This window comes from Miscanthus floridulus, chromosome 15 (genome assembly GCF_019320115.1).
Source record: "Miscanthus floridulus cultivar M001 chromosome 15, ASM1932011v1, whole genome shotgun sequence".
NCBI lineage: Eukaryota > Viridiplantae > Streptophyta > Magnoliopsida > Poales > Poaceae > Miscanthus > Miscanthus floridulus.
This window is the reverse complement of record NC_089594.1, coordinates 59,981,424-60,007,843: the sequence shown is the minus strand read 5'-3', so window position 1 is coordinate 60,007,843 and position 26,420 is coordinate 59,981,424. Positions and strand designations below refer to the sequence as shown.

General features: G+C 46.8%; 4 protein-coding genes and 3 pseudogenes across 4 annotated transcripts; 2 read left to right on the top strand and 5 right to left on the bottom strand.

The window, feature by feature from the left end:
* Positions 1-246: 246 nt before the first annotated feature.
* Positions 247-3,887, top strand: LOC136508164 (guanylate kinase 1-like). The gene is given in 12 exon segments (XM_066502792.1): positions 247-403; positions 816-884; positions 1,024-1,101; positions 1,580-1,653; positions 1,750-1,879; positions 2,088-2,450; positions 2,527-2,648; positions 2,768-2,903; positions 3,006-3,051; positions 3,137-3,245; positions 3,344-3,423; positions 3,426-3,887. Coding segments are annotated over 11 exon segments (1,194 nt in total). The 5' UTR covers positions 247-403; positions 816-881; the 3' UTR covers positions 3,479-3,887.
* Positions 3,888-4,505: 618 nt separating this feature from the next.
* LOC136507516 (9-cis-epoxycarotenoid dioxygenase NCED5, chloroplastic-like) lies at positions 4,506-5,846 on the bottom strand (annotated as a pseudogene).
* A 1,152-nt stretch (positions 5,847-6,998) lies between these two features.
* On the bottom strand, positions 6,999-9,891 carry LOC136507515 (disease resistance protein RPM1-like). Its single transcript, XM_066502219.1, has 2 exons — positions 9,788-9,891; positions 6,999-9,714 (listed from the first exon to the last, which is right to left on the bottom strand). The coding sequence occupies exons 1-2, from the start codon at positions 9,889-9,891 to the stop codon at positions 6,999-7,001; spliced, it is 2,820 nt and encodes a 939-aa protein (XP_066358316.1).
* Positions 9,892-12,027: 2,136 nt separating this feature from the next.
* Positions 12,028-15,553, top strand: LOC136508897 (guanylate kinase 1-like). Its single transcript, XM_066503676.1, is given in 12 exon segments — positions 12,028-12,184; positions 12,597-12,665; positions 12,805-12,882; positions 13,361-13,434; positions 13,531-13,660; positions 13,870-14,232; positions 14,309-14,430; positions 14,550-14,685; positions 14,788-14,833; positions 14,919-15,027; positions 15,126-15,205; positions 15,208-15,553. Coding segments are annotated over 11 exon segments (1,194 nt in total). The 5' UTR covers positions 12,028-12,184; positions 12,597-12,662; the 3' UTR covers positions 15,261-15,553.
* Positions 15,554-15,916: 363 nt separating this feature from the next.
* Positions 15,917-17,044, bottom strand: LOC136507514 (9-cis-epoxycarotenoid dioxygenase NCED5, chloroplastic-like; annotated as a pseudogene).
* Positions 17,045-17,504: 460 nt separating this feature from the next.
* On the bottom strand, positions 17,505-21,063 carry LOC136507513 (uncharacterized). The gene is made up of 6 exons (XM_066502218.1): positions 20,952-21,063; positions 20,716-20,864; positions 19,160-20,029; positions 18,256-18,951; positions 17,973-18,179; positions 17,505-17,602 (listed from the first exon to the last, which is right to left on the bottom strand). Exons 2-6 carry the CDS (start codon positions 20,831-20,833, stop codon positions 17,505-17,507), a joined length of 1,989 nt encoding a protein of 662 aa, XP_066358315.1. The 5' UTR covers positions 20,834-20,864; positions 20,952-21,063.
* Positions 21,064-21,369: 306 nt separating this feature from the next.
* LOC136507512 (disease resistance protein RPM1-like) lies at positions 21,370-23,738 on the bottom strand (annotated as a pseudogene).
* Between the last annotated feature and the right edge of the window lie 2,682 nt (positions 23,739-26,420).

Sequence of the window (26,420 nt, the reverse complement as noted above, 5' to 3'; positions counted from 1 at the left end):
AACGAAAATGCTACTGTACCATTTCTCAAAACAATCCTGCCTATATAAAAAAAAAAACCCGAAATTGGTGACTAGGTGAGGTGCAAAGCGGGGAAAGCGAAAAGGACCCGCGCTTTGGAGTTTGGGCTGCGCTGCCTTGCCGGACCACGACCAGATCCGCCGAATCCCAACACGGTCACGGTCCGCTTCCGCTTCGTCCAAACAAAACAAAAACAAATAATAATAAATAAAAGGGAGGAAAAGTCGTATAAAGACACGGCCGCGACCTCGTCGTCGCTCCCCCCACCGATTCCGAGCCCACCTTCCTCCCCCGCCACCGCCAGCCGGCCGGCCGTGATCCCTCCTCCTCGCTCCGCGCCGTCGCCCGCCACGCCCGCCGCGGCATTCTCCGCTCCAGATCCAGGTACCCGCCTCCCACTCGGCCGCCCCCGCGCGTCGCCCCTCGCCCCCTCCTACTGTTATTCTTTCTCTTCTGTAATATAATAATCTCTCTCACCCACCACGCCTTGCTCGCCCGCGCCGCCGCCGCCACCCGGGCTCGCGCCGAGCGAGGATCCGCCCGGCCGCCGGGTGCGCCTCGGTGATCCCTGCGCGCTTGATATTTGCTTGCTTGCGCGGGTTGCTCCTTTTATTCCTCTTCCTCCTGCAAAATGTTCTCGTTCCTTGCTGTGCCTGTGAGAGCCGTCGAACCCAGCGCTCCTCTCTCTCCCCCCGATCCGTCGGGTTCGGGGGCAGCGGGATGGCTCTGTTGCTAAATGCACTCGTTCGTTCGCTGTGACGCGATCCTAATCTCCTTTGTTTGCCGTGCTCAACAGGCCCTCGTAGAGCCTCCTCCGCTCGACCTGCCCCTGCCCCGGATCGGATTGTCGGCAGCGCATCTCATGGTGAGTTTGGTTAGCTGCTGGTGCTACATCTATGAGCTTGCAAGTGCGTTTGGCAGCTTGCACGTTTGCCATGTGCACGTGAAGTACTATTGGAATAGTGGCTCCTGATTTTGATCTGTTTGATTGATCGGGCCAACAGGGTGAAGAGGCTGTCCACTTCAGCGTCGTCGACGGCAAGGACTGCAAACAGAGTGCCGTTGACATCGGCGATAAGACGGTGAGTGCGATGGAATGGAATGGATTAGCCTGTTCAGATTAGCTGCCTGGTGTTCACTTTTAGCTCTGCCTGGTGTTCGTTGGTACTTCACATATATCGTTTGCTGGGATTGTTTCTTGTATTATGCTTATTATTATGGCTTTAAGGCTTGGAACAAATGCTCGTACTTTGTACTACCTATATATGAAGTAGCTGCTGCTCTTTTTATGAATGTGTACCTTTGCAAGAAGGATAGCCCGTAGAGTACCTTGTCACTTTCAAAAAGCACGCATCATCTCAGCTAGACCTTTCTCTTTCAAGCAGAAAGGCAGTGTAGGTACAGTACATGATACTGTATGAGCTTCTTGTACCTGCTTGGACTTTGCATTACCTAATACCTTTGCTAAGCTAACTTTGCACTTTCAGTTATCGGCTGCTGTTTATTTTTCTGAGAAATACTCTGGACCTAAATTGTCCCAACATTCTCTTGCTTTTGCAGTATGTTATCTGTAGATCAGATGATGACTCGAAAACGTCCTTTGTTAAAATTCACGACAAACTCACTCAGACTTGGTAACGCATTTCATCATTTCATTGGTCTGCTCTGATCCCTTGCACTCAACTTATCTGTAGCTATTCATTCATATTTTTGGTCTTGTTGCAATGCAGGGTTGTACCCACAATACTTGGGAAACAGCCACTTCTAACCAAGTCGCAGTCTGTGATTCCTGTCAGTGATGAGAAGATATTGGTTATCGAGAAGGGTGTTCCCTTGAATGAGTCCATCTGGTTCCTTGAGGTATACACTAGTAAATTGATACAATGCTCTTGTTTGGACTTGAAATACTGTTCTTCTTTGGATATTTTGAATGCACCAGCTGCTTGCACAGTGTGCTTAATAATTACTTTCTGTTCCTATAGATGTTAACAAATTTCTTGGGTCAGACCTTTTGTTTTACACATCCATAACCTAACTAGGCAGACAAACTCCTGCTTTTTTCATTCAGATAGACACCCCCTTTGTTAAGCAGCAACGGAAAATCAAGGGAACAGAAGTTGTTTCTTGGAGCAAGGGAGTAATCGGTGTTGGCCAAAAACCGGTTGTGATTAGTGGCCCTTCTGGTGTTGGTAAAGGGACATTGATTGCAAAATTGATGAAAGACTATCCATCGAAGTTTGGATTTTCTGTTAGCCACACTACAAGGTCTCCAAGGGAGAAGGAAATAGATGGTGTTCACTACCACTTCACAGAACGAAGCAAGATAGAGAAAGATATAAGCGAGGGCAAATTTCTTGAGTTTGCCCATGTTCATGGAAATGTATATGGCACAAGTATTGAAGCAGTTGAATCTGTAACTGATGAGGGAAAGGTAAGACTACTACAATCTTTAATAAAAATTCCTGAAAGGTGAACTGCTTCATCTTTCCATTGCTTTTTCGTTGAAGAGGTGTATTCTCGACATTGATGTCCAAGGAGCTCGATCCGTGAGGGCTTCTTCTCTTGAAGCAATATTCATCTTTGTATGCCCTCCATCGTTCGAGGAACTAGAGAAGCGCCTTCGGGCACGGTATATTTGTAGTTCATGAAATATAGTGTTTGGATAACCTCATGTGATGGATTATGTCATTCTTAATCATATAACTAGATGACACGCTTTATTTATTCTCTGGTCAATTGGTCAAACAGGGGTACTGAAACAGAGGAGCAAATCCAGAAACGACTCAGAAATGCTCGAGCTGAACTTGATCAGTCCAATGAATCAGGTCTGTTTGATCATCTTTTGGTCAATGATGACCTTGAGACATGCTATGAGAATCTGAAGGTAATTCACCCAGATCATTTGCTACCTTGCCTGGATTTTTTCCATGCAAGTCTCCAATTATGATATAAATCTTTTCTAAATAATTGTTATTGTAACATGCAGAAGTTGCTTTCTCTGGATGATGACCAAGAAGATTCAGATGATTTTCGTAAGTTCGATGAAATATTTTTACTTTCACTGTGTATTGATGCTTCTGTGTGAGTTTTCTGATGGTGAACCTCATTATCCTTCAGTTAACAAGGAGAGCAAAGAAACTGCAAGTTACTCTATCGTGTCCAAAACTGACTCAGAAATTTTGTTGCAATCTGAGAGTAATGAAGGCAAAAATGGAGCTACATGCTTGTATGTCATTGGCCCATATTCTTTTTACACAATTCCATGCTATTAGTTCCTGATGACTTCGGGCTTAAACTTGTTTCTGTATACGAACTTCTCCGCAGGCTGGCTCTTGATTTGTCGTCTCTCTCAGGCGGTGCGCCTGGACGCACAAGGGGCCTTAAGATACGCTCAGTTAACTCCTTTTGACAACGGGTTATATTGGTGTTTTAGATGACCCAAAGCATTCTTCAAAATGATACCGCAGAAGTACTGACTTGAATCTTGGATCAATTCCCATGAGATGACACAGCTTCAAAAACATCTTAGTTAGGAAAAAGAAGGAAACAAACATGGAATTTATTTCCGTTTGTTATTTGTTTGGGTGCCACAAGGAGGTGAAATCATAGCAAGGGGTTGTACCTTATTTTTGAGGGGATTGTGTACTTTTTCTGCTGTTGAGAGATATTTGTTGGTCGGATAATGTGATGGGAGCCTATCTAAATGTTCCCTTCATAGTGGTCTGAATAACATTGAGCTCATTGCTGGATTATGTTGTGATTCTCTCAACTCTTGGATTATGTTGCACCTAACTATAACTCTAGTGCTGAACAAAGAGAAATGTTTTTGTGGTACGCCCTGCCGTAAGCAAATGTAAACTTTGGGGATAAATTACTGTTCATTTATTTGATTTTGATATATTTGAAAATGGTACAAGTAGATTTCTCATTTCATATTAATAACATTTCACTATGTTGAAAAAAGAGAGAATACTATTACCCCAAACGTCACTTTGTGACTCATTTGTAAGCTCGGCCCTCTTTCTGGAGCGGTCTGGTCCTCTCGTCGCAGGCGTCACGCGCCACTTCATCGGACACCGTCCAGGCCGGCAGAGCCTCCGATGCCTCTGCCCGCCCTAGCGGGAGTGCGCCTTGGCGTGGGGTGGCGGTCGGAGCACGATGGCGCGTCGCCTTGTGCCTACGAGAGGGCCTGCCTCTGACGAAGGCGCGTCGCCTAGAGAGCCTGCCTGATGAAAGGGAAGCCAGGTACAGTTCACCTCAATCCCTCGCTGATCCGGTAATCTGTCTTTTGAATTAGGGGCTCGTATCCTTGTTTTGTATCGAAATTGTGATTTTGCCTCTATTTTTTTTTTACTTTGTGAATTTACCCCTACTGTGCCATTCACGAAGCACCAGTTTGCCTCTGCTCCGTCATCCACCTCTAACGGTGTTAAACTTTGTACAAAAGACATGAATGCCCATGCGATTTTGCCCCTTGTTTTTATGCCTAATTGTGATTTTGCCCCTGTCTGGCCGAGGCTCGGTTGCGCGCGGCGCTGGGTCGACCGTCCGGCCATGGCGCGCCCATCGGAGATGCGGTGCTGGGGCCTAGCCGCTGGGGCGTAGGGTCATCATCAGGTCTGGGCCTCCAGCTCCCGTTCGTCGGTGAAGGTGCCGTGGAAGCCGTAGGGGACACGGGACAGTGGACGTCGTAGCTGAGCGCGAACAGCTCGTCGGACGCCGGGTCCAGCTTCGGGTGCGTGATCATGGACACGCACCCGGCGAGCTGCCCGTCGAAGTCGTACCGCCCCACGGTGCGGAGGTCGCCGTTGGCGGTGACGCGCACCTGGTACGGGAGGTCGTCCTCGGACATGGCGAGGAGTCGGCCGTTGAAGTAGACGAGCCCCGCGTTGGCCACGCCCGTGCCACGGGACGGGTCAACGAGGCCGCAGAGTCCGCGCGCGTAGAAGAGCGCCAGGCGCGTGATGCCGGAGTGGCCGTGCAGCTCGCCGATGGCCTTGGGGAAGACGGCCCTTCCCAGGGCGCGCTCCTGCCGAAGCCGCGCCGTCTCGGTGAACGGTAGGCGTAGGACTCCGCGGCGCCGTTCCGGATGCGGACCGCGTGCACCATGCCGTCGCCATCGAACAGGTGGTGCCCTGCCGCCGGCTCGAAGCAGGGATTGGCGCCGTTGCAGACGTACGCTCCCGTGCCCAGAAGAACCAGAGGTGGGGAGAAGAACCAAAGGCGGGTGCCCACTGCACATGAGGTACAACAAGCCCCGCTGCATTAACCGCGGCGTGTACGGACTACAGACGCCACGTCGCGCCCGCCGTGACCCCGGCAAGGCTCAAGAGTCAAGGCCCTCACGCACACGATCGCGGCCAGGCCCGCCGCTATCTCTCTCGCCATCCAGGGAGCGCCGGCATGCCGCCCGCACACGCCGCTGGGTGCTCCGTCTCCATGACAGCTGGAGCCCGCACCGACAGCTTTGTGCTGCGGACTGCGAAAGCGGAAGCGGAAGCTTCGTCGTCGGGTGCGTCCGTGCGTGCGTGCGCGCGGTGAGCGAGGTCTACCACGCCCACACGGCCACACCCATGCCCAGGTGCCCACCCATGCAATCCGATCCAGCGGAGCACAGCGTTCGGCGCTTCCTGCCACCTTCCCGTCGCCTGGCCCCGTGCCACCCGCCGATCGCAGTAGCAGTCGCAGTCTCACTCTCATACATCACGAGCTATCTCGAGCTCCAATTACTCTGCCAGCCAAGCTACGTGTTCCCACCCTTGTCTTTGCTGCTTGAGATGGAAGCGTACGCGGCAATGGCGTCGCCGCCGCCCACGAAAGTCGCCATGGGTGGCGTGGACAAGCTCAGCTACGAGATCTTCTCCCTGCTCGAGAGCAAGTTCCTCTTCGGCGCCGACACGCCGGCGCGGGCGCTTCTGGACGGCGGGCGCGTGCGGGTGCTGGCGATCGACGGCTGAGGCGGCACGGGCGCTGAGGACGCGCTCCTAGCCGCCGCCGCGCTCGCGAGGCTCGAGGCCGGGCTGCGCGACCACAAGGGCGACGCCGATGCTCGCGTGGCCGACTTCTTCGACCTCTCGGTGGGCGGCGGCGCGGGTGGAGTGCTCGCGGCGATGCTGTTCCTGAGGGGCACCGAAGGCCGGCCGCGGTACACGGCCGACGAGGCGCTCGCGTTCGTGGCCGGGAGCGTCTGCGACGGGAAGAAAGGCGGCTGGGGAGGCCGGCGTGGGCCTCGGTGGGCGAAGCCGGCGAGAATGAGCGGATAAGAATAAAGAGGAAGGGGTATTCCAGTCATTTCGCATCTGATTTTATGTGTTTTATTTTTTTAAATCGTTTAATCAGCTTCTAAATAACGGACATCCGGCAAACGGCTCATTCGTTTCAAAATAACATGGGTAAAATCACAAAGTTGAAAAAAAGGGGTAAAATCACAATTGAACCTCTGGACAGGGGCAAAAACACCGTTTTCCCTTTGAATTAAGACTTCAAATTGGGTGCTTTCTCGCGTCTATAGTGTTTGTTCATCTTGAAGAACTTATGCGTGCATAATGTCACATGTATCACAATACTTAGCCCCAGATTAGCAGCATTTACATTTTACGTTTGCGTCTATATTTACCAGTCACCAGTTATTTCTTCCCTATTACCCTTTTCCAGGTATATTTTTTAGTCTAAATATAATTCAACAACCGTCCAAGTTGAGAAAATATCGTTGGAACTTCTCTTTGTCTCTCAAGTAGTTGTTTCAACTCAACTTAAAAATAACACTACTTAAAATGAAACATCATAGCTGCCTGTGTGGACATAATTAAGATGCGTTACAAACATGATGTACCCGACACGACTAGAATAAGAACGAAACTTGAGCATCCTGTGAACCTGGTTCTAGTTACATTCACATCAATTGGATATATTTTAGCTCATCATCAGAAGTACTGGACACAGTGCGGCAAACTGTTAGGATGACAGTTTCTCTCACACATCATACACATTTAATGTTAGCAATGTGTTGAACAAATCTCTGGCCGTTTCCCTCTAGCATCTCCACAAATTCTCCTGGCATGTTCCCTGCATTCAAGTGCTGAAGCGACCTAAGGTATCTCAGGCCTTCAGGTACAGCTTTAAGATTCTGTAGCTCACAAAGCTCTAGGTGTGCTAAGTTTGTCATGGCACCATTCATTATCTCAACTGACGACAGGTTCTCCAACTTCCCAAGGTAGAGTTGCTTGAGCTTTGGAAACCATCCAGAACAGAACTTCAAGGATCCCCCATCGTATGCACAATAAAGATTAAGATAAATGAGGTTTACCATTTGAGACAGCAATCTGAGGGGATCTTCCTTTAGCCCAGACCAGCGCATTGTTAGGACCTTAAGCTTCTGAAAACCATCACATATTGGAAAAGATAGCTCTTCTGCCAACTTGCCAGTCAAGTAAAATTTCTCCAGATTCCTAAGAGGTCTCAGTTTTTCCAAACTAAGGGATCCTTTCTCACCACTAGTTCCGACGTCCAATTTTGTAAGGGCAGTCATCTTCATGATGGAAGTCCAGAGATCTGCACTGTAGCTTTGGAGGATTCCAGTGATGCCTAAGCTTCTTAGCTGCGTCAGGTAACCAAGATTTTTAGCTAAATCTTTATTGGCTTTCACCTCCCGTAGAGTATGCAGCTGCTTGAGACCACATATATTACCACCAATAATGGATGTGCTATACATGCCATTGCTCACCGACAGGTGCCGGAGGCTTGTGACCAAGGTTATTTCAGGTGGCAAGTCCCTCACGCGAGCAAACCTGAGCAGCAATGTCTGTAGTTTATTGAGCCTTGCCACTGATTTTGGTACCTTCTTCACTCCAGTGCGTGATAAATCAAGAAGGTGCAGATTGAATAAACCAGTTATGGCATCAGGAATGACCTCAAGGAGGGAGTATCTGAGGCACAAGACCCTTAACAGTCTGAAGTTTGACGAAGCAGTGTTGATCCATGGAACAGGCACATGTCTATCAAACAACAAAAATGAGCGTAGATGCTGTGAAGATATGCCTGGTTGATATACTTGGCCGCCACTGTGCACAGATACACGGTTTGCCACATCTCCAACATCTGTTACTTCTGGGTGATTGCAGATATGAGCAAACCTCTCCTTTCTTGATGTGGTTAGTGTCATTTCCCTGACAAGGTCGTGCACCTCAAATGTCTTTATCCTTCCAAATTCGTTCCTTTCAGTTACTTGAATTAGTGAGCGCTGAGCAAGTTCCCTGAGGTATTCCTCCGCAACTTCCTCCAGTGTTGTCTCTGTTCCTCGATCTTCCACAAAACCTTCGGCTACCCACAATCTAATTATCCACCTCCGTCGAATTTGGTAATCTTCAGGGAATAAGGTACAGTACAGGAAACAGTTCCTCAAGTGGCTTGGAAGATCCCTTAAGCTCAATTCTAGAAGAACATATGAGACCCGGTAGAGTTCTGGATTATTTGTTAGTTGCCAGTTAAGTTGATTGTAGAACAGTCGCCACTCTTGTTCCTCCTTTTCTCTGTAAGATAGGAGGCGCCCTATAGCAACGATAGCGAGGGGCAATCCTTGACATTTGACCAATATCTTCTCTGCCCATGGCTTAAGTCCTTCGGGGCATGTAGATGTTCCGAATGCCTTTATGTTAAAGAGCTTCCATGAGTCTTGTTGTGAAAGAAGATCAATTTTGATAGGGTCATACTGAGCTAATGTTGCAACACCTTCAATTCGAGTAGTAATGATGACCCTGCTTCTGTACTTGTTCTTCACAAATGCTCGATCAAAGCATGGCCAACAATCTCTACTCCACATATCATCCAAAATAATAAGGTATCTCTTGTCAATGAGGTAACTCTTGATCTTCTCCACCAAATCATTATTATGATCAGTCACGCAGTGTTCATATGAGTCATCAAGTTGCTCGATAACTTTACTCAAAAGGTCTTCAATTTGATAATTTCGTGACACTGTAATCCAGGCATAACACTCAAAGTTAGTTCCGAGTTCTTGTTCTCTGTAGAGGCTTCTTACAAGGGTGGTTTTTCCTGAGCCTCCCATTCCGCAGATGGAGATAACTGTACGATCTACATCATTGTTGTTTACGCACTGTGCCAACTTCTGCATTTTGTCTTCATTCCCTATTATGATCACATTATCGTCGCCATCATTTATGTAGGAAGAATCATACAGGTAGAACTGGCGACTAATATTATGGCTTGATGAACCAACACCATTTTCAGATATTATGATGCCGTATCTCTTTTTCATAACTGTTAGGTGTTGAAGGCGCGCTTTCACATGTTTCAGCTGAGAGGCGATGTTGTTCCAGGCTTTGATGTTTCTAGAATGATGGAATGCTTTCTTCAGGGAGCTTTTTGCATTGACCATTTTTCCAAGGAGAAATGCATATTCGTCTATGATATCCTCAACATCACAGGCAACCTTTCTTATATGCTTCAGCCAAGATTCTAGGATTTGGTGGCTTCCAGTGTATTGATCTACTTGACTTATAAATGCTTGCATTATCTCAAACTCACTCTCGATTTCCTTCATGATGCTCTCTGCTTCAAGTATAATGCTGGCTACTTCCCCAACTTTTGAGACAAGTGCCCCTCCTAGTGTCGATGTGAAAATATTATTTCTTCGCTGCTGATGTAGTGCCGAAGAACAGAACGACTTTGCTCGAAAGCTGTAACACCCAGCCAACGGTAGCTGGCTACTCTACAATAGTCGCGGGTGCATCTCCCAATCGTGAGCGTTACCTGTTGCGTATCCTTGCGATGTGGAGAATCAGATCAACTTTTTCCCATGTTGCATAGCACCTTGCTATAGAAAACTCCGCGATCGACGGGCGTATACTTAGCATTTTCCTTCTTCTATAGTACTCTGCTACAGTACTAATTAGGAGCAGGAATCTAGGACTACGTCTACATGCGTGCATGTGAGCAGAGGAGGAACCTAGAACCAAGTCCAGTCCAGGACACGTTACAACACCCCACGAGTCAACTTGGGAAAATGCAAGGAAACGCAAAGCGAAAGGCGAAAAAAAATAAAATACACCACAAGTACATTAATTTTTGGAGGGATGTCATCTGGGTCCATCAACTCTCAAACTCTCAAAGTGCATTTTTAGGTTCATCAACTTTTTATGTAGTGCATTGCAAGTTCATAACTATTCGAGAGCTTGATAAATTTTCATTTCACCCCCTCCCTTCGATATATGTGTCTCAAAACAGCCCCACGGTAGCTTGGTCAATGGGCTGGCAGCCGCCGGCCGCCTGTGCCGGTGCAGCCACGCCGCCACGCGAACACGCAGCGGCTACACTAGGCAGCCACGTTGCCGTTGGTCGAGTGGGCGGGCTGTCGCGCGAGGCCAGGCATGTCACGCCACCGTGCGGGCGGCCAGCTGCGTCGTCGTCCAGCCAGTCGGAGGCCCAACACGACAGGGTTAGATGTGGAGCAGGCGAGCGCAGTCGAGCTCGGAGCCGGCGAGTGAGCGTGTGCTCTCCGCGCGGCTGGTAGGCCAGCGCGAAGATCGATGTGCGGCTCGGGTGCTCACGCGGGTGAGGTACGGAGCGGTCGAGGTTGGGCTGCGCCCCCATGCTAGGCTGGCCGCGTGCCGCTCTAGAGCCGGCCTGCATCAGCTCCTTTCCCCACCCCGTCTTGCACCTTCCACTTGCACTTGCAACGTCTGCCGAAAACGAAGGCGATGCCTGCGCCATCTAATTGGAACGAGCCTGCAGTATGCACCCACGCGCCTACGCGTCCTCCCGGTCAAGCTTGGTCCCAAATTGCATGTGCGTCGACGCCAATGCCGACATGGCAACATCCCGCGCGCCCGCTCGATTTGACTCCTTCCGAGCGCTACATAGTGGTATGGTGGATCTCCCAGATGTCAGATGTCAAGCCCCGTCGGCCACAATGGTACTCACAGTTACAGAAGATGTTGGCGAGATGCTTGCTTCTCCATGGACAAAACGAGCTGCGCAGATAACGTCTCCATGCCATGCATTCCATGACCGTCGCCCACATGAGCGATCACAACCACAACATCTGGTGCCCGATGGTGTCTCCTCGAGTCCTCATAGGCTCATACTCGTGTAGTGCGCTAGGCCGACGGAGAAGAAGGACATGAGTGCTATGATGCTGCGGAGCAGTGCGCCGACGAAGAATCCAAGCGGTGCGGCCACCCGCCCACTCACGCGACGGCGGAATGGCTGGCCTCGCGTGATAGCCCGTCCACTCGACCAACGCCACTGTGGCTGCCCCGCGCAGCCACTGCGTGCTCGTGTGGCGGCGTGGCTGCACTAGCAAGGGCGCCCCGCCGCTCGCTCGTGTGGCGGTGGCGTGGGTGGCCTGACGCGGCTACTCGCCCATTGACTAGGCTACCTTGGGGGCTGTTTTGAGACAGATGTATCAAAAGGTGGGGGTTAAATAAAAAATTATCAAGCTCTCGAACTAGAATGGATCTAAAGTGCATTACATAAAAAGTTAGTAGACTTAAAAAAACACTTTGAGAGTTGATGTACCTAGATGACATCTAAAAGCTAATGGATCTGTGATGCATTTTACTATGTGCCTGTTGAGTTCCCAAAATTTTGCAAAATTTTTCAAGATTTCCTGTCACATCGAATCTTTAGACGCATGCATGAAGCATTAAATATAAATAAAAAATAAAATTAATTACACAGTTTAGACGAAATTCACGAGACGCATCTTTTAAGCTTAATTAGACTATGATTGGACACTAATTACTAAACAACAACGAAAATGCTACGGTACCATTTCTGAAAAAATCCCGCCTATATAAAAAAAACCCGAAATTGGTGACTAGGTGAGGTGCAAAGCGGGGAAAGCGAAAAGGACCCGCGCTTTGGAGTTTGGGCTGCGCTGCCTTGCCGGACCACGACCAGATCCGAATCCCAACACGGTCACGGTCCGCTTCCGCTTCGTCCAAACAAAACAAAAACAAATAATAATAAATAAAAGGGAGGAAAAGTCGTATAAAGACACGGCCGCGACCTCGTCGTCGCTCCCCCCACCGATTCCGAGCCCACCTTCCTCCCCCGCCACCGCCAGCCGGCCGGCCGTGATCCCTCCTCCTCGCTCCGCGCCGTCGCCCGCCACGCCCGCCGCGGCATTCTCCGCTCCAGATCCAGGTACCCGCCTCCCACTCGGCCGCCCCCGCGCGTCGCCCCTCGCCCCCTCCTACTGTTATTCTTTCTCTTCTGTAATATAATAATCTCTCTCACCCACCACGCCTTGCTCGCCCGCGCCGCCGCCGCCACCCGGGCTCGCGCCGAGCGAGGATCCGCCCGGCCGCCGGGTGCGCCTCGGTGATCCCTGCGCGCTTGATATTTGCTTGCTTGCGCGGGTTGCTCCTTTTATTCCTCTTCCTCCTGCAAAATGTTCTCGTTCCTTGCTGTGCCTGTGAGAGCCGTCGAACCCAGCGCTCCTCTCTCTCCCCCCGATCCGTCGGGTTCGGGGGCAGCGGGATGGCTCTGTTGCTAAATGCACTCGTTCGTTCGCTGTGACGCGATCCTAATCTCCTTTGTTTGCCGTGCTCAACAGGCCCTCGTAGAGCCTCCTCCGCTCGACCTGCCCCTGCCCCGGATCGGATTGTCGGCAGCGCATCTCATGGTGAGTTTGGTTAGCTGCTGGTGCTACATCTATGAGCTTGCAAGTGCGTTTGGCAGCTTGCACGTTTGCCATGTGCACGTGAAGTACTATTGGAATAGTGGCTCCTGATTTTGATCTGTTTGATTGATCGGGCCAACAGGGTGAAGAGGCTGTCCACTTCAGCGTCGTCGACGGCAAGGACTGCAAACAGAGTGCCGTTGACATCGGCGATAAGACGGTGAGTGCGATGGAATGGAATGGATTAGCCTGTTCAGATTAGCTGCCTGGTGTTCACTTTTAGCTCTGCCTGGTGTTCGTTGGTACTTCACATATATCGTTTGCTGGGATTGTTTCTTGTATTATGCTTATTATTATGGCTTTAAGGCTTGGAACAAATGCTCGTACTTTGTACTACCTATATATGAAGTAGCTGCTGTTCTTTTTATGAATGTGTACCTTTGCAAGAAGGATAGCCCGTAGAGTACCTTGTCACTTTCAAAAAGCACGCATCATCTCAGCTAGACCTTTCTCTTTCAAGCAGAAAGGCAGTGTAGGTACAGTACATGATACTGTATGAGCTTCTTGTACCTGCTTGGACTTTGCATTACCTAATACCTTTGCTAAGCTAACTTTGCACTTTCAGTTATCGGCTGCTGTTTATTTTTCTGAGAAATACTCTGGACCTAAATTGTCCCAACATTCTCTTGCTTTTGCAGTATGTTATCTGTAGATCAGATGATGACTCGAAAACGTCCTTTGTTAAAATTCACGACAAACTCACTCAGACTTGGTAACGCATTTCATCATTTCATTGGTCTGCTCTGATCCCTTGCACTCAACTTATCTGTAGCTATTCATTCATATTTTTGGTCTTGTTGCATTGCAGGGTTGTACCCACAATACTTGGGAAACAGCCACTTCTAACCAAGTCGCAGTCTGTGATTCCTGTCAGTGATGAGAAGATATTGGTTATCGAGAAGGGTGTTCCCTTGAATGAGTCCATCTGGTTCCTTGAGGTATACACTAGTAAATTGATACAATGCTCTTGTTTGGACTTGAAATACTGTTCTTCTTTGGATATTTTGAATGCACCAGCTGCTTGCACAGTGTGCTTAATAATTACTTTCTGTTCCTATAGATGTTAACAAATTTCTTGGGTCAGACCTTTTGTTTTACACATCCATAACCTAACTAGGCAGACAAACTCCTGCTTTTTTTCATTCAGATAGACACCCCCTTTGTTAAGCAGCAACGGAAAATCAAGGGAACAGAAGTTGTTTCTTGGAGCAAGGGAGTAATCGGTGTTGGCCAAAAACCGGTTGTGATTAGTGGCCCTTCTGGTGTTGGTAAAGGGACATTGATTGCAAAATTGATGAAAGACTATCCATCGAAGTTTGGATTTTCTGTTAGCCACACTACAAGGTCTCCAAGGGAGAAGGAAATAGATGGTGTTCACTACCACTTCACAGAACGAAGCAAGATAGAGAAAGATATAAGCGAGGGCAAATTTCTTGAGTTTGCCCATGTTCATGGAAATGTATATGGCACAAGTATTGAAGCAGTTGAATCTGTAACTGATGAGGGAAAGGTAAGACTACTACAATCTTTAATAAAAATTCCTGAAAGGTGAACTGCTTCATCTTTCCATTGCTTTTTCGTTGAAGAGGTGTATTCTCGACATTGATGTCCAAGGAGCTCGATCCGTGAGGGCTTCTTCTCTTGAAGCAATATTCATCTTTGTATGCCCTCCATCGTTCGAGGAACTAGAGAAGCGCCTTCGGGCACGGTATATTTGTAGTTCATGAAATATAGTGTTTGGATAACCTCATGTGATGGATTATGTCATTCTTAATCATATAACTAGATGACACGCTTTATTTATTCTCTGGTCAATTGGTCAAACAGGGGTACTGAAACAGAGGAGCAAATCCAGAAACGACTCAGAAATGCTCGAGCTGAACTTGATCAGTCCAATGAATCAGGTCTGTTTGATCATCTTTTGGTCAATGATGACCTTGAGACATGCTATGAGAATCTGAAGGTAATTCACCCAGATCATTTGCTACCTTGCCTGGATTTTTTCCATGCAAGTCTCCAATTATGATATAAATCTTTTCTAAATAATTGTTATTGTAACATGCAGAAGTTGCTTTCTCTGGATGATGACCAAGAAGATTCAGATGATTTTCGTAAGTTCGATGAAATATTTTTACTTTCACTGTGTATTGATGCTTCTGTGTGAGTTTTCTGATGGTGAACCTCATTATCCTTCAGTTAACAAGGAGAGCAAAGAAACTGCAAGTTACTCTATCGTGTCCAAAACTGACTCAGAAATTTTGTTGCAATCTGAGAGTAATGAAGGCAAAAATGGAGCTACATGCTTGTATGTCATTGGCCCATATTCTTTTTACACAATTCCATGCTATTAGTTTCTGATGACTTCGGGCTTAAACTTGTTTCTGTATACGAACTTCTCCGCAGGCTGGCTCTTGATTTGTCGTCTCTCTCAGGCGGTGCGCCTGGACGCACAAGGGGCCTTAAGATACGCTCAGTTAACTCCTTTTGACAACGGGTTATATTGGTGTTTTAGATGACCCAAAGCATTCTTCAAAATGATACCGCAGAAGTACTGACTTGAATCTTGGATCAATTCCCATGAGATGACACAGCTTCAAAAACATCTTAGTTAGGAAAAAGAAGGAAACAAACATGGAATTTATTTCCGTTTGTTATTTGTTTGGGTGCCACAAGGAGGTGAAATCATAGCAAGGGGTTGTACCTTACTTTTGAGGGGATTGTGTACTTTTTCTGCTGTTGAGAGATATTTGTTGGTCGGATAATGTGATGGGAGCCTATCTAAATGTTCCCTTCATAGTGGTCTGAATAACATTGAGCTCATTGCTGGATTATGTTGTGATTCTCTCAACTCTTGGATTATGTTGCACGTAACTATAACTCTAGTGCTGAACAAAGAGAAATGTTTTTGTGGTACGCCCTGCCGTAAGCAAATGTAAACTTTGGGGATAAATTACTGTTCATTTATTTGATTTTGATATATTTGAAAATGGTACAAGTAGATTTCTCATTTCATATTAATAACATTTCACTATGTTGAAAAAAGAGAGAATACTATTACCCCAAACGTCACTTTGTGACTCATTTGTAAGCTCGGCCCTCTTTCTGGAGCGGTCTGGTCCTCTCGTCGCAGGCGTCACGCGCCACTTCATCGGACACCGTCCAGGCCGGCAGAGCCTCCGATGCCTCTGCCCGCCCTAGCGGGAGTGCGCCTTGGCGTGGGGTGGCGGTCGGAGCACGATGGCGCGTCGCCTTGTGCCTACGAGAGGGCCTGCCTCTGACGAAGGCGCGTCGCCTAGAGAGCCTGCCTGATGAAAGGGAAGCCAGGTACAGTTCACCTCAATCCCTCACTGATCCGGTAATCTGTCTTTTGAATTAGGGGCTCTTGCATTTGTACCTTTGTTTTGTATCGAAATTGTGATTTTGCCTCTATTTTTTTTGACTTTGTGAATTTACCCCTACTGTGCCATTCACGAAGCACCAGTTTGCCTCTGCTCCGTCATCCACCCCTAACGGTGTTAAACTTTGTACAGAAGACATGAATGCCCATGCGATTTTGCCCCTTGTTTTTATGCCTAATTGTGATTTTGCCCCTGTCTGGCCGAGGCTCGGTTGCGCGCGGCGCGGGGTCGACCGTCCGGCCATGGCGCGGCCACCGGAGATGCGGTGCTGGGGCCTAGCCGCTGGGGCGTAGGGTCATCATCAGGTCTGGGCCTCCAGCTCCCGTTCGCCGACGAAGGTGCCGTGGAAGCCGTAGGGGACACGGGACAGTGGACGTCGTAGCTGAGCGCGAACAGCTCGTCGGACGCCGGGTCCAACTTCGGGTGCGTGATCATGGACACGCACCCGGCGAGCTGTACCGCCCCACGGTGCGGAGGTCGCCGTTGGCGGTGACGCGCACCTGGTACGGGAGGTCGTCCTCGGACATGGCGAGGAGTCGGCCGTTGAAGTAGATGAGCCCCGCGTTGGCCACGCCCGTGCCACGGGACGGGTCAACGAGGCCGCAGAGTCCGCGCGCGTAGAAGAGCGCCAGGCGCGCGATGCCGGAGTGGCCGTGCAGCTCGCGATGGCCTTGGGGAAGACGGCCCTTCCCAGGGCGCGCTCCTGCCGAAGCCGCGCCGTCTCGGTGAACGGTAGGCGTAGGACTCCGCGGCGCCGTTCCGGATGCGGACCGCGTGCACCATGCCGTCGCCATCGAACAGGTGGTGCCCTGCCGCCGGCTCGAAGCAGGGATTGGCGCCGTTGCAGACGTACGCTCCCGTGCCCAGAAGAACCAGAGGTGGGGAGAAGAACCAAAGGCGGGTGCCCACTGCACATGAGGTACAACAAGCCCCGATGCATTAACCGCGGCGTGTACGGACTACAGACGCCACGTCGCGCCCGCCGTGACCCCGGCAAGGCTCAAGAGTCAAGGCCCTCACGCGCACGATCGCGGCCAGGCCCGCCGCTATCTCTCTCGCCATCCAGGGAGCGCCGGCATGCCGCCCGCACACGCCGCTGGGTGCTCCGTCTCCATGACAGCTGGAGCCCGCACCGACAGCTTTGTGCTGCGGACTGCGAAAGCGGAAGCGGAAGCTTCGTCGTCGGGTGCGTCCGTGCGTGCGTGCGCGCGGTGAGCGAGGTCTACCACGCCCACACGGCCACACCCATGCCCAGGTGCCCACCCATGCGATCCGATCCAGCGGAGCACAGCGTTCGGCGCTTCCTGCCACCTTCCCGTCGCCTGGCCCCGTGCCACCCGCCGATCGCAGTAGCAGTCGCAGTCTCACTCTCACACATCACGAGCTATCTCGAGCTCCAATTACTCTTGAGCCTTGCCACAATACGTAATGCATACTTCTGTAAAGTAGGCACTTCTCCTCCAAACTGGAACCACCAATCAGCTGCCACAATGGGAATGGAAGTCAGCCACAAGAAAAAGCACAGATTCAACAATTCAATGGACATGTAACTAAAATATTGAATTAGTTGGGCCTGTTCACATACGTGCATTAAGCTGCTGCTGTCGTGTACTGGTTCTGCAGTAAATTGAGAGAAAAAAAAGGTGCAGCTGCAGCAACAGCACCATATTGCTGCAGAAAAAAGGTGCAGCTGCAGCAACAGCGCCATTGTTGCAAAATTTTGAGGGACATGTTGAAATAAGAGATGCTCTACAATTACACTACTCAATTATAGCACCTGAATCTCTCACATTCATCTCCCAAACTTAAACAAGCATCCAACATACAATTTATTAGACTCGATGAGACTTACTTGGGGACATAGATGATGCTCCAGCACGTGCGATGGGGCGATTGAACCTCCCAAGGCATTCTCGGAAGACTGATATTTCCTTGATTGCCTGAACAGCATCATCAGAAGCTTGTGCCATCTTCTCTATTGCATCTGTTAGTGCTAAAGAATATTCTGGTTTGCTGCAAAAGTTGTGCTTGTAATGGGTCTCGGGATCAAGAACAGCAGCTACATAAGGTGGAAAAGAGTTAGAATTTATGGCAGTACAACATGTAACAATGAAATTTAGTAGTAGTATCAATACCTGCAACCATTAATGTGTTTCTTTCCATATTGTCAACCCTCCTTGTCACCTTACTCAGAAATCGATCAAACTGTCTTGTTCCTATGCCAAGCTGAACTTCCATTGCTTGTATGGCTGCCATCATCCTCGGTTTGAACCCAGAAAGTGTGCATGACTTCTGTGTATCTGCATATCGCAGCACCAAATAGAGTGGTTTCAGTGCATCTACTACCCACTTCAGTGCAGACCACCATGTAGAACTTGTCAGGCACGCTTCAGTGTACTCATAGTACTCATCATCCTTCCAGTCACTGTCCTTCCAATCTTGTGAAACCATCCAAGCTCGGAGATATTCTTTCTTGTCAAGGAAACTTTGGAGGAACATAAATACAGTTCCAAAGCGAGTAGCATTGGGTCTTATCAATTCCCCACCAATCTTCTTCTTCATCTCATCATGTAGCCTGTTATGGTTGTACAGGAACCTACAGATAAGCTTGGCACTTGCAACAACATTAGCAACCTTTCGGAACTTGCCAATGTCCTTCAACATGAGGTTGATAGTGTGAGCAGCACATGGCTGCCAGAAAATATGCTTGTATTCCTCAATTAGCTTCTCACATGCTTTCTTGTAATTTGACCCATTGTCTGTGACAATTTGAACTACCAATTCAGGGCCAATTTTCTCAACCACCTTTCTAATTTCCCGATGTATAAAATCTGCACAGCACCAAAATATAGTAGAAATCAACTACATGTTACTAACAGTAAACACATTAAGCTTAAAAGTAGGTACATGCCCATCTAAACTAATAGCTTAGTAGTAAAAATTAACTGCATGTTACTAACAGTAAACACATTCAGCTTAACAACATGGGAAAAAACTTAAAGGAGAGATGGAAGAAAATAAATGAGAATAACAACTTACCAGCACTTTGCTTGTGGCCAGATACATCAATTGACTTCAGGAAGAACATGCGTGCATTACAATACACCATGAAGTTGATGATGGCCATGCTGGTAGGTCCTGTCCATGAGTCACACATGATAGTCACACCATACTGTTTCCAACCTTGCTTGAATTGTTCAAGAGAATTTTCAGCTTCCTCAAAGTTTGCTTCCAAGAATTCCCCGTCAATTCCATGTGATGTAGGAATCTGTGCTGTAGTCCCTAGCTGCTGAGTAAGCCTAATTGCACTCCGAAAGTACGGGCAATCAGCTTTCAGCCCAGGAATGTCATTCGCATGGAAAAACTTTGCCCATGCTTGTCCAAGCTTCTCTCTAGATCCCACTTGAAGTGCAGTGTCAATTCTAGGCTGCACAGGTGCTTTGTTGCGTGCCAAATCCTTGTCAAAGTAGGCAGTGACACTCTTTTTACCAACAGAAACACGGACACCTCTGCCACTGCCACACCTCCTCTCTATTGCACGAGAAAGGTTCTTATCTCCCAATTGCTTCCTAATATCCAAACGGACTTGGTCTTCTTCATCACTTGCAAGGTCAATCACTTCCTGTCCTTGCAGCCCTTGTATGAGATCTCTCTCCAAACTGAGCATACGTTCCCTTTTTTCTTTTTTATTCTCCATTGATGCCTTCCGTAACTCCCTCATTGCATCCCGCACAGCTCTAGGCACACTGGTGCATGACTTCACTTCACCAACTATACAGCCAAGATGGTCCCTAAACCTTGTTGCACCTCCACCTTTGTTTGTAGTCCCACAGTACCCACATTTGAAACCTTGGCCAGCAAGCTTTGAGCCATGCATCCACACCTTGTTAATGTTTCCATCATTATGGTCTACATTCCAGAAGCAAAATATAAGAAATTAAAAACATGGAAATTTAAGTAATAAATTCAAAATTTTGTCCAGAGCAATGCAAGTTACTTTCAATCATACATCAATCCACAAACATTTAATAAAAAATAAACCTGAAGAACAGATTTATATACAATCAGTATACTAAATAGGCAGCTAAGCCACTCAGCAGTTTTGCCAAAAAAAAATAGAAAAAACAGAACCTGATAAAATATAAACTTCATTAATTCATCAGGCCATCAGTCATCACTTCATAAAAGAATTACTTAACAAAATAACATGTCCATTGGACCATTAGTCATCATTTCATCGCAAGGATACTGCCTGCAGAACATACTTGGCATAAACTGAAAGTCTAGACAGAACATGGCACCAGTCCAAGACAACAAAGAGGTTCATCAAAAGATTACAGCCTACAAGACATATTTGGCAGAAACTAGAAGTCTAGAACATGGCTGCCGGAGATTTACCTCATTTTTTATGATACAAAATAACTAAATCTAACTGGGGCGTGCTTAAATATGATGATACAACATTAACAGAACCCCCACGCTAGCTATAGCTTCATGAATTGTATTGTACCACAAATAAATCAATCTATACAAATCATAGGTATGCAGTTATGATGTCCATCTCTATAAAACAGGGTACTCTGTTTTACATATACCTTGAGAAGCTGCTGCCGACAATGGTGCTGCTGGTGGTGCCGCCCGTGGTGCTGCAGCCCTTGCATGGCCATCTGTAGCACCACCAAGGCCAACGCTTGCACTACCCCTGGCCCTCATCTGGGTGATGCCGCTGCTACTGCTACCCGCACTGATGAGCTTCAAAAACACCAAATGGTTGAGGCGACGTACAGCAGAAATCGCACAACATTCATCACGGATGGACGGACATACGTACCAGTAGCTCGGTGATTTGGTTTCGATGATGCCACCGAATGAACGACTACAGCAGCAATGGAGGATTGGGGATTGGGGAGGATTTGTGATATGGCTGTAGGGGAGGAGAGGAGTGGAAGGGGAGACGATGGGGGAGGAGTGGACTGGAACAGGAGATCCGCCGCCGCCTTCACGTCCTAGTCGCTGGGCACGCGCCCGCACAAGGCGAGCCGCCGCCGCTGCTGCCGACCAGAGAGGAGGAGGAGGAAATATGAAACCCTAGGGTTTCCAGGGTAATGTTTGTGCTTTTATAGCTACGGGGGGTATCAGCAGGCTGGTATGGACCTTGGGTCGGGCCGAAAATTCAAATTGGGCCGAAATAATTTGTCCGGTTCAATTCTTTCTCGGGCCTGTCCGAAATGGACGAAAACCACCGAATTTCAGGCATTTCGGGCCGAATCCCAAATCCTTGGCCCAGACCAGCGCATTGTTAGGACCTTAAGCTTCTGAAAACCATCACATATTGGAAAAGATAGCTCTTCTGCCAACTTGCCAGTCAAGTAAAATTTCTCCAGATTCCTAAGAGGTCTCAGTTTTTCCAAACTAAGGGATCCTTTCTCACCACTAGTTCCGACGTCCAATTTTGTAAGGGCAGTCATCTTCATGATGGAAGTCCAGAGATCTGCACTGTAGCTTTGGAGGATTCCAGTGATGCCTAAGCTTCTTAGCTGCGTCAGGTAACCAAGATTTTTAGCTAAATCTTTATTGGCTTTCACCTCCCGTAGAGTATGCAGCTGCTTGAGACCACATATATTACCACCAATAATGGATGTGCTATACATGCCATTGCTCACCGACAGGTGCCGGAGGCTTGTGACCAAGGTTATTTCAGGTGGCAAGTCCCTCACGCGAGCAAACCTGAGCAGCAATGTCTGTAGTTTATTGAGCCTTGCCACTGATTTTGGTACCTTCTTCACTCCAGTGCGTGATAAATCAAGAAGGTGCAGATTGAATAAACCAGTTATGGCATCAGGAATGACCTCAAGGAGGGAGTATCTGAGGCACAAGACCCTTAACAGTCTGAAGTTTGACGAAGCAGTGTTGATCCATGGAACAGGCACATGTCTATCAAACAACAAAAATGAGCGTAGATGCTGTGAAGATATGCCTGGTTGATATACTTGGCCGCCACTGTGCACAGATACACGGTTTGCCACATCTCCAACATCTGTTACTTCTGGGTGATTGCAGATATGAGCAAACCTCTCCTTTCTTGATGTGGTTAGTGTCATTTCCCTGACAAGGTCGTGCACCTCAAATGTCTTTATCCTTCCAAATTCGTTCCTTTCAGTTACTTGAATTAGTGAGCGCTGAGCAAGTTCCCTGAGGTATTCCTCCGCAACTTCCTCCAGTGTTGTCTCTGTTCCTCGATCTTCCACAAAACCTTCGGCTACCCACAATCTAATTATCCACCTCCGTCGAATTTGGTAATCTTCAGGGAATAAGGTACAGTACAGGAAACAGTTCCTCAAGTGGCTTGGAAGATCCCTTAAGCTCAATTCTAGAAGAACATATGAGACCCGGTAGAGTTCTGGATTATTTGTTAGTTGCCAGTTAAGTTGATTGTAGAACAGTCGCCACTCTTGTTCCTCCTTTTCTCTGTAAGATAGGAGGCGCCCTATAGCAACGATAGCGAGGGGCAATCCTTGACTTGACATTTGACCAATATCTTCTCTGCCCATGGCTTAAGTCCTTCGGGGCATGTAGATGTTCCGAATGCCTTTATGTTAAAGAGCTTCCATGAGTCTTGTTGTGAAAGAAGATCAATTTTGATAGGGTCATACTGAGCTAATGTTGCAACACCTTCAATTCGAGTAGTAATGATGACCCTGCTTCTGTACTTGTTCTTCACAAATGCTCGATCAAAGCATGGCCAACAATCTCTACTCCACATATCATCCAAAATAATAAGGTATCTCTTGTCAATGAGGTAACTCTTGATCTTCTCCACCAAATCATTATTATGATCAGTCACGCAGTGTTCATATGAGTCATCAAGTTGCTCGATAACTTTACTCAAAAGGTCTTCAATTTGATAATTTCGTGACACTGTAATCCAGGCATAACACTCAAAGTTAGTTCCGAGTTCTTGTTCTCTGTAGAGGCTTCTTACAAGGGTGGTTTTTCCTGAGCCTCCCATTCCGCAGATGGAGATAACTGTACGATCTACATCATTGTTGTTTACGCACTGTGCCAACTTCTGCATTTTGTCTTCATTCCCTATTATGATCACATCATCGTCGCCATCATTTATGTAGGAAGAATCAGACAGGTAGAACTGGCGACTAATATTATGGCTTGATGAACCAACACCATTTTCAGATATTATGATGCCGTATCTCTTTTTCATAACTGTTAGGTGTTGAAGGCGCGCTTTCACATGTTTCAGCTGAGAGGCGATGTTGTTCCAGGCTTTGATGTTTCTAGAATGATGGAATGCTTTCTTCAGGGAGCTTTTTGCATTGACCATTTTTCCAAGGAGAAATGCATATTCGTCTATGATATCCTCAACATCACAGGCAACCTTTCTTATATGCTTCAGCCAAGATTCTAGGATTTGGTGGCTTCCAGTGTATTGATCTACTTGACTTATAAATGCTTGCATTATCTCAAACTCACTCTCGATTTCCTTCATGATGCTCTCTGCTTCAAGTATAATGCTGGCTACTTCCCCAACTTTTGAGACAAGTGCCCCTCCTAGTGTCGATGTGATCTTTTGCAGCACAATTAGTATTAGACCTTGTGTCATTGTTCTTGGTTTCAACTATCATATATTATTCCTGGCAGATGAGGCAATGCAAACTGATAATTGTCCAGTCCTGCAGTCAATTTATGCAATTGATGAAGAATTGAGAATAATAAAACAGTTTCATACAAAAAGGCATAAGCAGTCAAAGTTTATTGATCTCCTGTTTATTTTATCATCTTCCTTTTTTCTTTCAATTTTGTGCAATGAGACAATGCTGTATTCTGGTGGGGAACACATAAGAGGGTACTAATGTCTGTAAAACACAAGTCCAAACACAGGCAAAGCTGTATTTTTTTTATATTAAGTAGAATATTCTAAATTTACAATACTAGTATAAAATACCTAGTCTAGTACTAAACTGTATGTCTTAACTCATCTAAAGGCCTGTTGGAATGAGTATAACGTCTGATTGCCGTGCATGAGTGTTCTGGTTTTGAATCTTTTGGGGATTGCATTATACATTTATACCCCACATTGGAAGTGTATATGGAAAACAAAAGTATTGAACCGATACCCCAAGGTGTAAATACCACAAGTGGGGAAGCAAGAGGGTGATCCAAGTTCCTTAGCCATGACCTTGTGGATTTGATTGTGCTTAATCCAATCTCTTTGTTGCAAATTCAGGGTGTTCCCCTCCCTAGTTTCTCTCTATGAATTTCTTGATTTTAGGTATCCTTTTCTTGATTTTCGCTCATTTTAATCTTTCATTGGTGGATTAATTGCTAGGAAAGGTACTAGCAATTACTATGTTGTTGGATTCTACGGCTAACTTCATAAATTTTGGAGTTCGTTTGGGTGGGTTCCTGTAATACCTTTAATAATCCATTTCCATGTCGAAGCTCATCGACATTGAGGCTAGACCATCAATCGTGTGGCTTTCTGTGGTGGGGGTGAGGGTTCACTGAGTGCTAGGTCATTAGCACGGGATCATTTGGTGTTGAAACCAGATCATCCAGCATAAGTCTTCTGTCTTCTCATGGGATTCTTTTTCCCCCCCTCTGGCACTTGTGGCTGCACCGCGAGCCATTGGCTCTGTTTGGTACACCTTATCTGGGAAGCGCTTCTCAGTAAGCTATACAAATAGAGTAAAAGCGGCGGTCAAATTAAACTGGTCTGATCCAGCTTCTGCTTTTTAGTATAAATGGGAGCTGTGGGACTAAGCGTGGCCAGAATAAGCTGCTGAAAAGTGTGGCGTTTGGCTGTTGATTTCAGCTTATTTTGACCATAAGCAGCTTATAAGCTGTACCAAACAGGGCTGGTGTCTTCCCTTCACTGGCGGCGTCAGCCACCCCTACCTCTTCACCCACACCCACACCCGCACCGCCCTTCCTCATCTCATTTGCCACTCACGGCACCATCATCTCATCCGCCTAACCCACATCTTCCAACTCCCCGCTCCCCTGCCTCCTCGAGAACCATAGATCCGTACCAATTTTCTTTTTCTTTTTTTTTTGTCAGTTTTCTGTTTGTAGATTGGATGTGCATGCCGCATATGTATTGTATAAATTTGTATATATGGGTTAAATGATTTTGTATATATGAATTGCATGAATTTGTATATGGAGTCAATGAGTTGATTGTATCTTTGAGCAATGAAATATCATACTCGTTCACATGCTTATCATTGCAATGATGGATTTTTCCATATTGGTGTATGCCATTATTGCATATGTAATAAATTGATAAAATTTCATATGTGCTCATATCCTTATGCTTGCAATTTATGCACTTGTTTGTAGCAAAATAGATTAATTGCTTATAGTTGCATATGTGAATGTAGCTTGCAATGGCTAGTGGAGGTGATTCGTGTTGTGCAAATGGTGCCTGAGACCTTGATACTTAAACTAGTGACCGAAAAGGATGTACCGAAATACCAAGCAAACACGAGGGCATCCAAGTATACTTACATGACTTTTTTTTTACTTTTAGTCATCTTATTTAACTGTTTCGTCTTATTCAATTTTTATATAAATATTATTTATTTTGTTATGACTTATTTTATTATTAGGGATACTTTAATAACAACTTATTTATTTTATTATTTACGAAAAACCGAATAAGACAAATGATCAAACCTGATATCGAAAAGTCAAAAGCGTCATCTATTTTGGAACGGAAGAGAGTACGTTAGCATATATCATATTGTTGGTGACGAGCATTCGGGGAACACATATTGGACAATGCAAGTATTGCGCTACAAGAGTTGTGGTTAAAGAGAAATAGGGATGGTGAAATAAGAGATGTGGAAGGAGACCAAGATGATTAAGGAGCTCAAGCTCCCATTTGAGGAGTAAAAGTTGTTTTGGGATATGTTTAGCGCCAGATCAGGACGGTGTGTGTTGTCAACAAGGGCATTTATTACAGCTTCAGAGGTGGTTTTGGTGGTGTGTAAGGAATATGGTCCCCTAGTACCATATTAGTTGTGATTTTGATGATATATTATTTCTAAGATGACAAGTTTAGTACGTGATTAATATGTGCTGCTGAAATTTTATAATTTTTTAAGCATCTTAACGATTTTAAATAAAAACTCAAAACTAGAAAGTTATAGATCTCATCAAGTGCTACAATTTTTATATAAGAATCATTTTCATCCGAGGTTGTGTCAAAAAGATACAATTTTTCTAAGATGGAGCCTTCTCGCTTACACGTGGTGCCATCTATCAGATTAAAAGTGCAATC

Coding starts and splice junctions, on each gene's coding strand:
- LOC136507515 (XM_066502219.1), bottom strand. CDS start 9,891: ATGCTAAGTATACGCCCGTCGATCGCGGAGTTTTCTATAGCAAGGTGC. Junction 9,715..9,787: donor ATCGCAAGGATACGCAACAG/GTAACGCTCACG, acceptor TGGGTGTTACAG/CTTTCGAGCAAAGTCGTTCT.
- LOC136507513 (XM_066502218.1), bottom strand. CDS start 20,833: ATGAGGGCCAGGGGTAGTGCAAGCGTTGGCCTTGGTGGTGCTACAGAT. Junction 18,952..19,159: donor TGGCCACAAGCAAAGTGCTG/GTAAGTTGTTAT, acceptor GGTGCTGTGCAG/ATTTTATACATCGGGAAATT. Junction 18,180..18,255: donor AAACACATTAATGGTTGCAG/GTATTGATACTA, acceptor CACCTTATGTAG/CTGCTGTTCTTGATCCCGAG.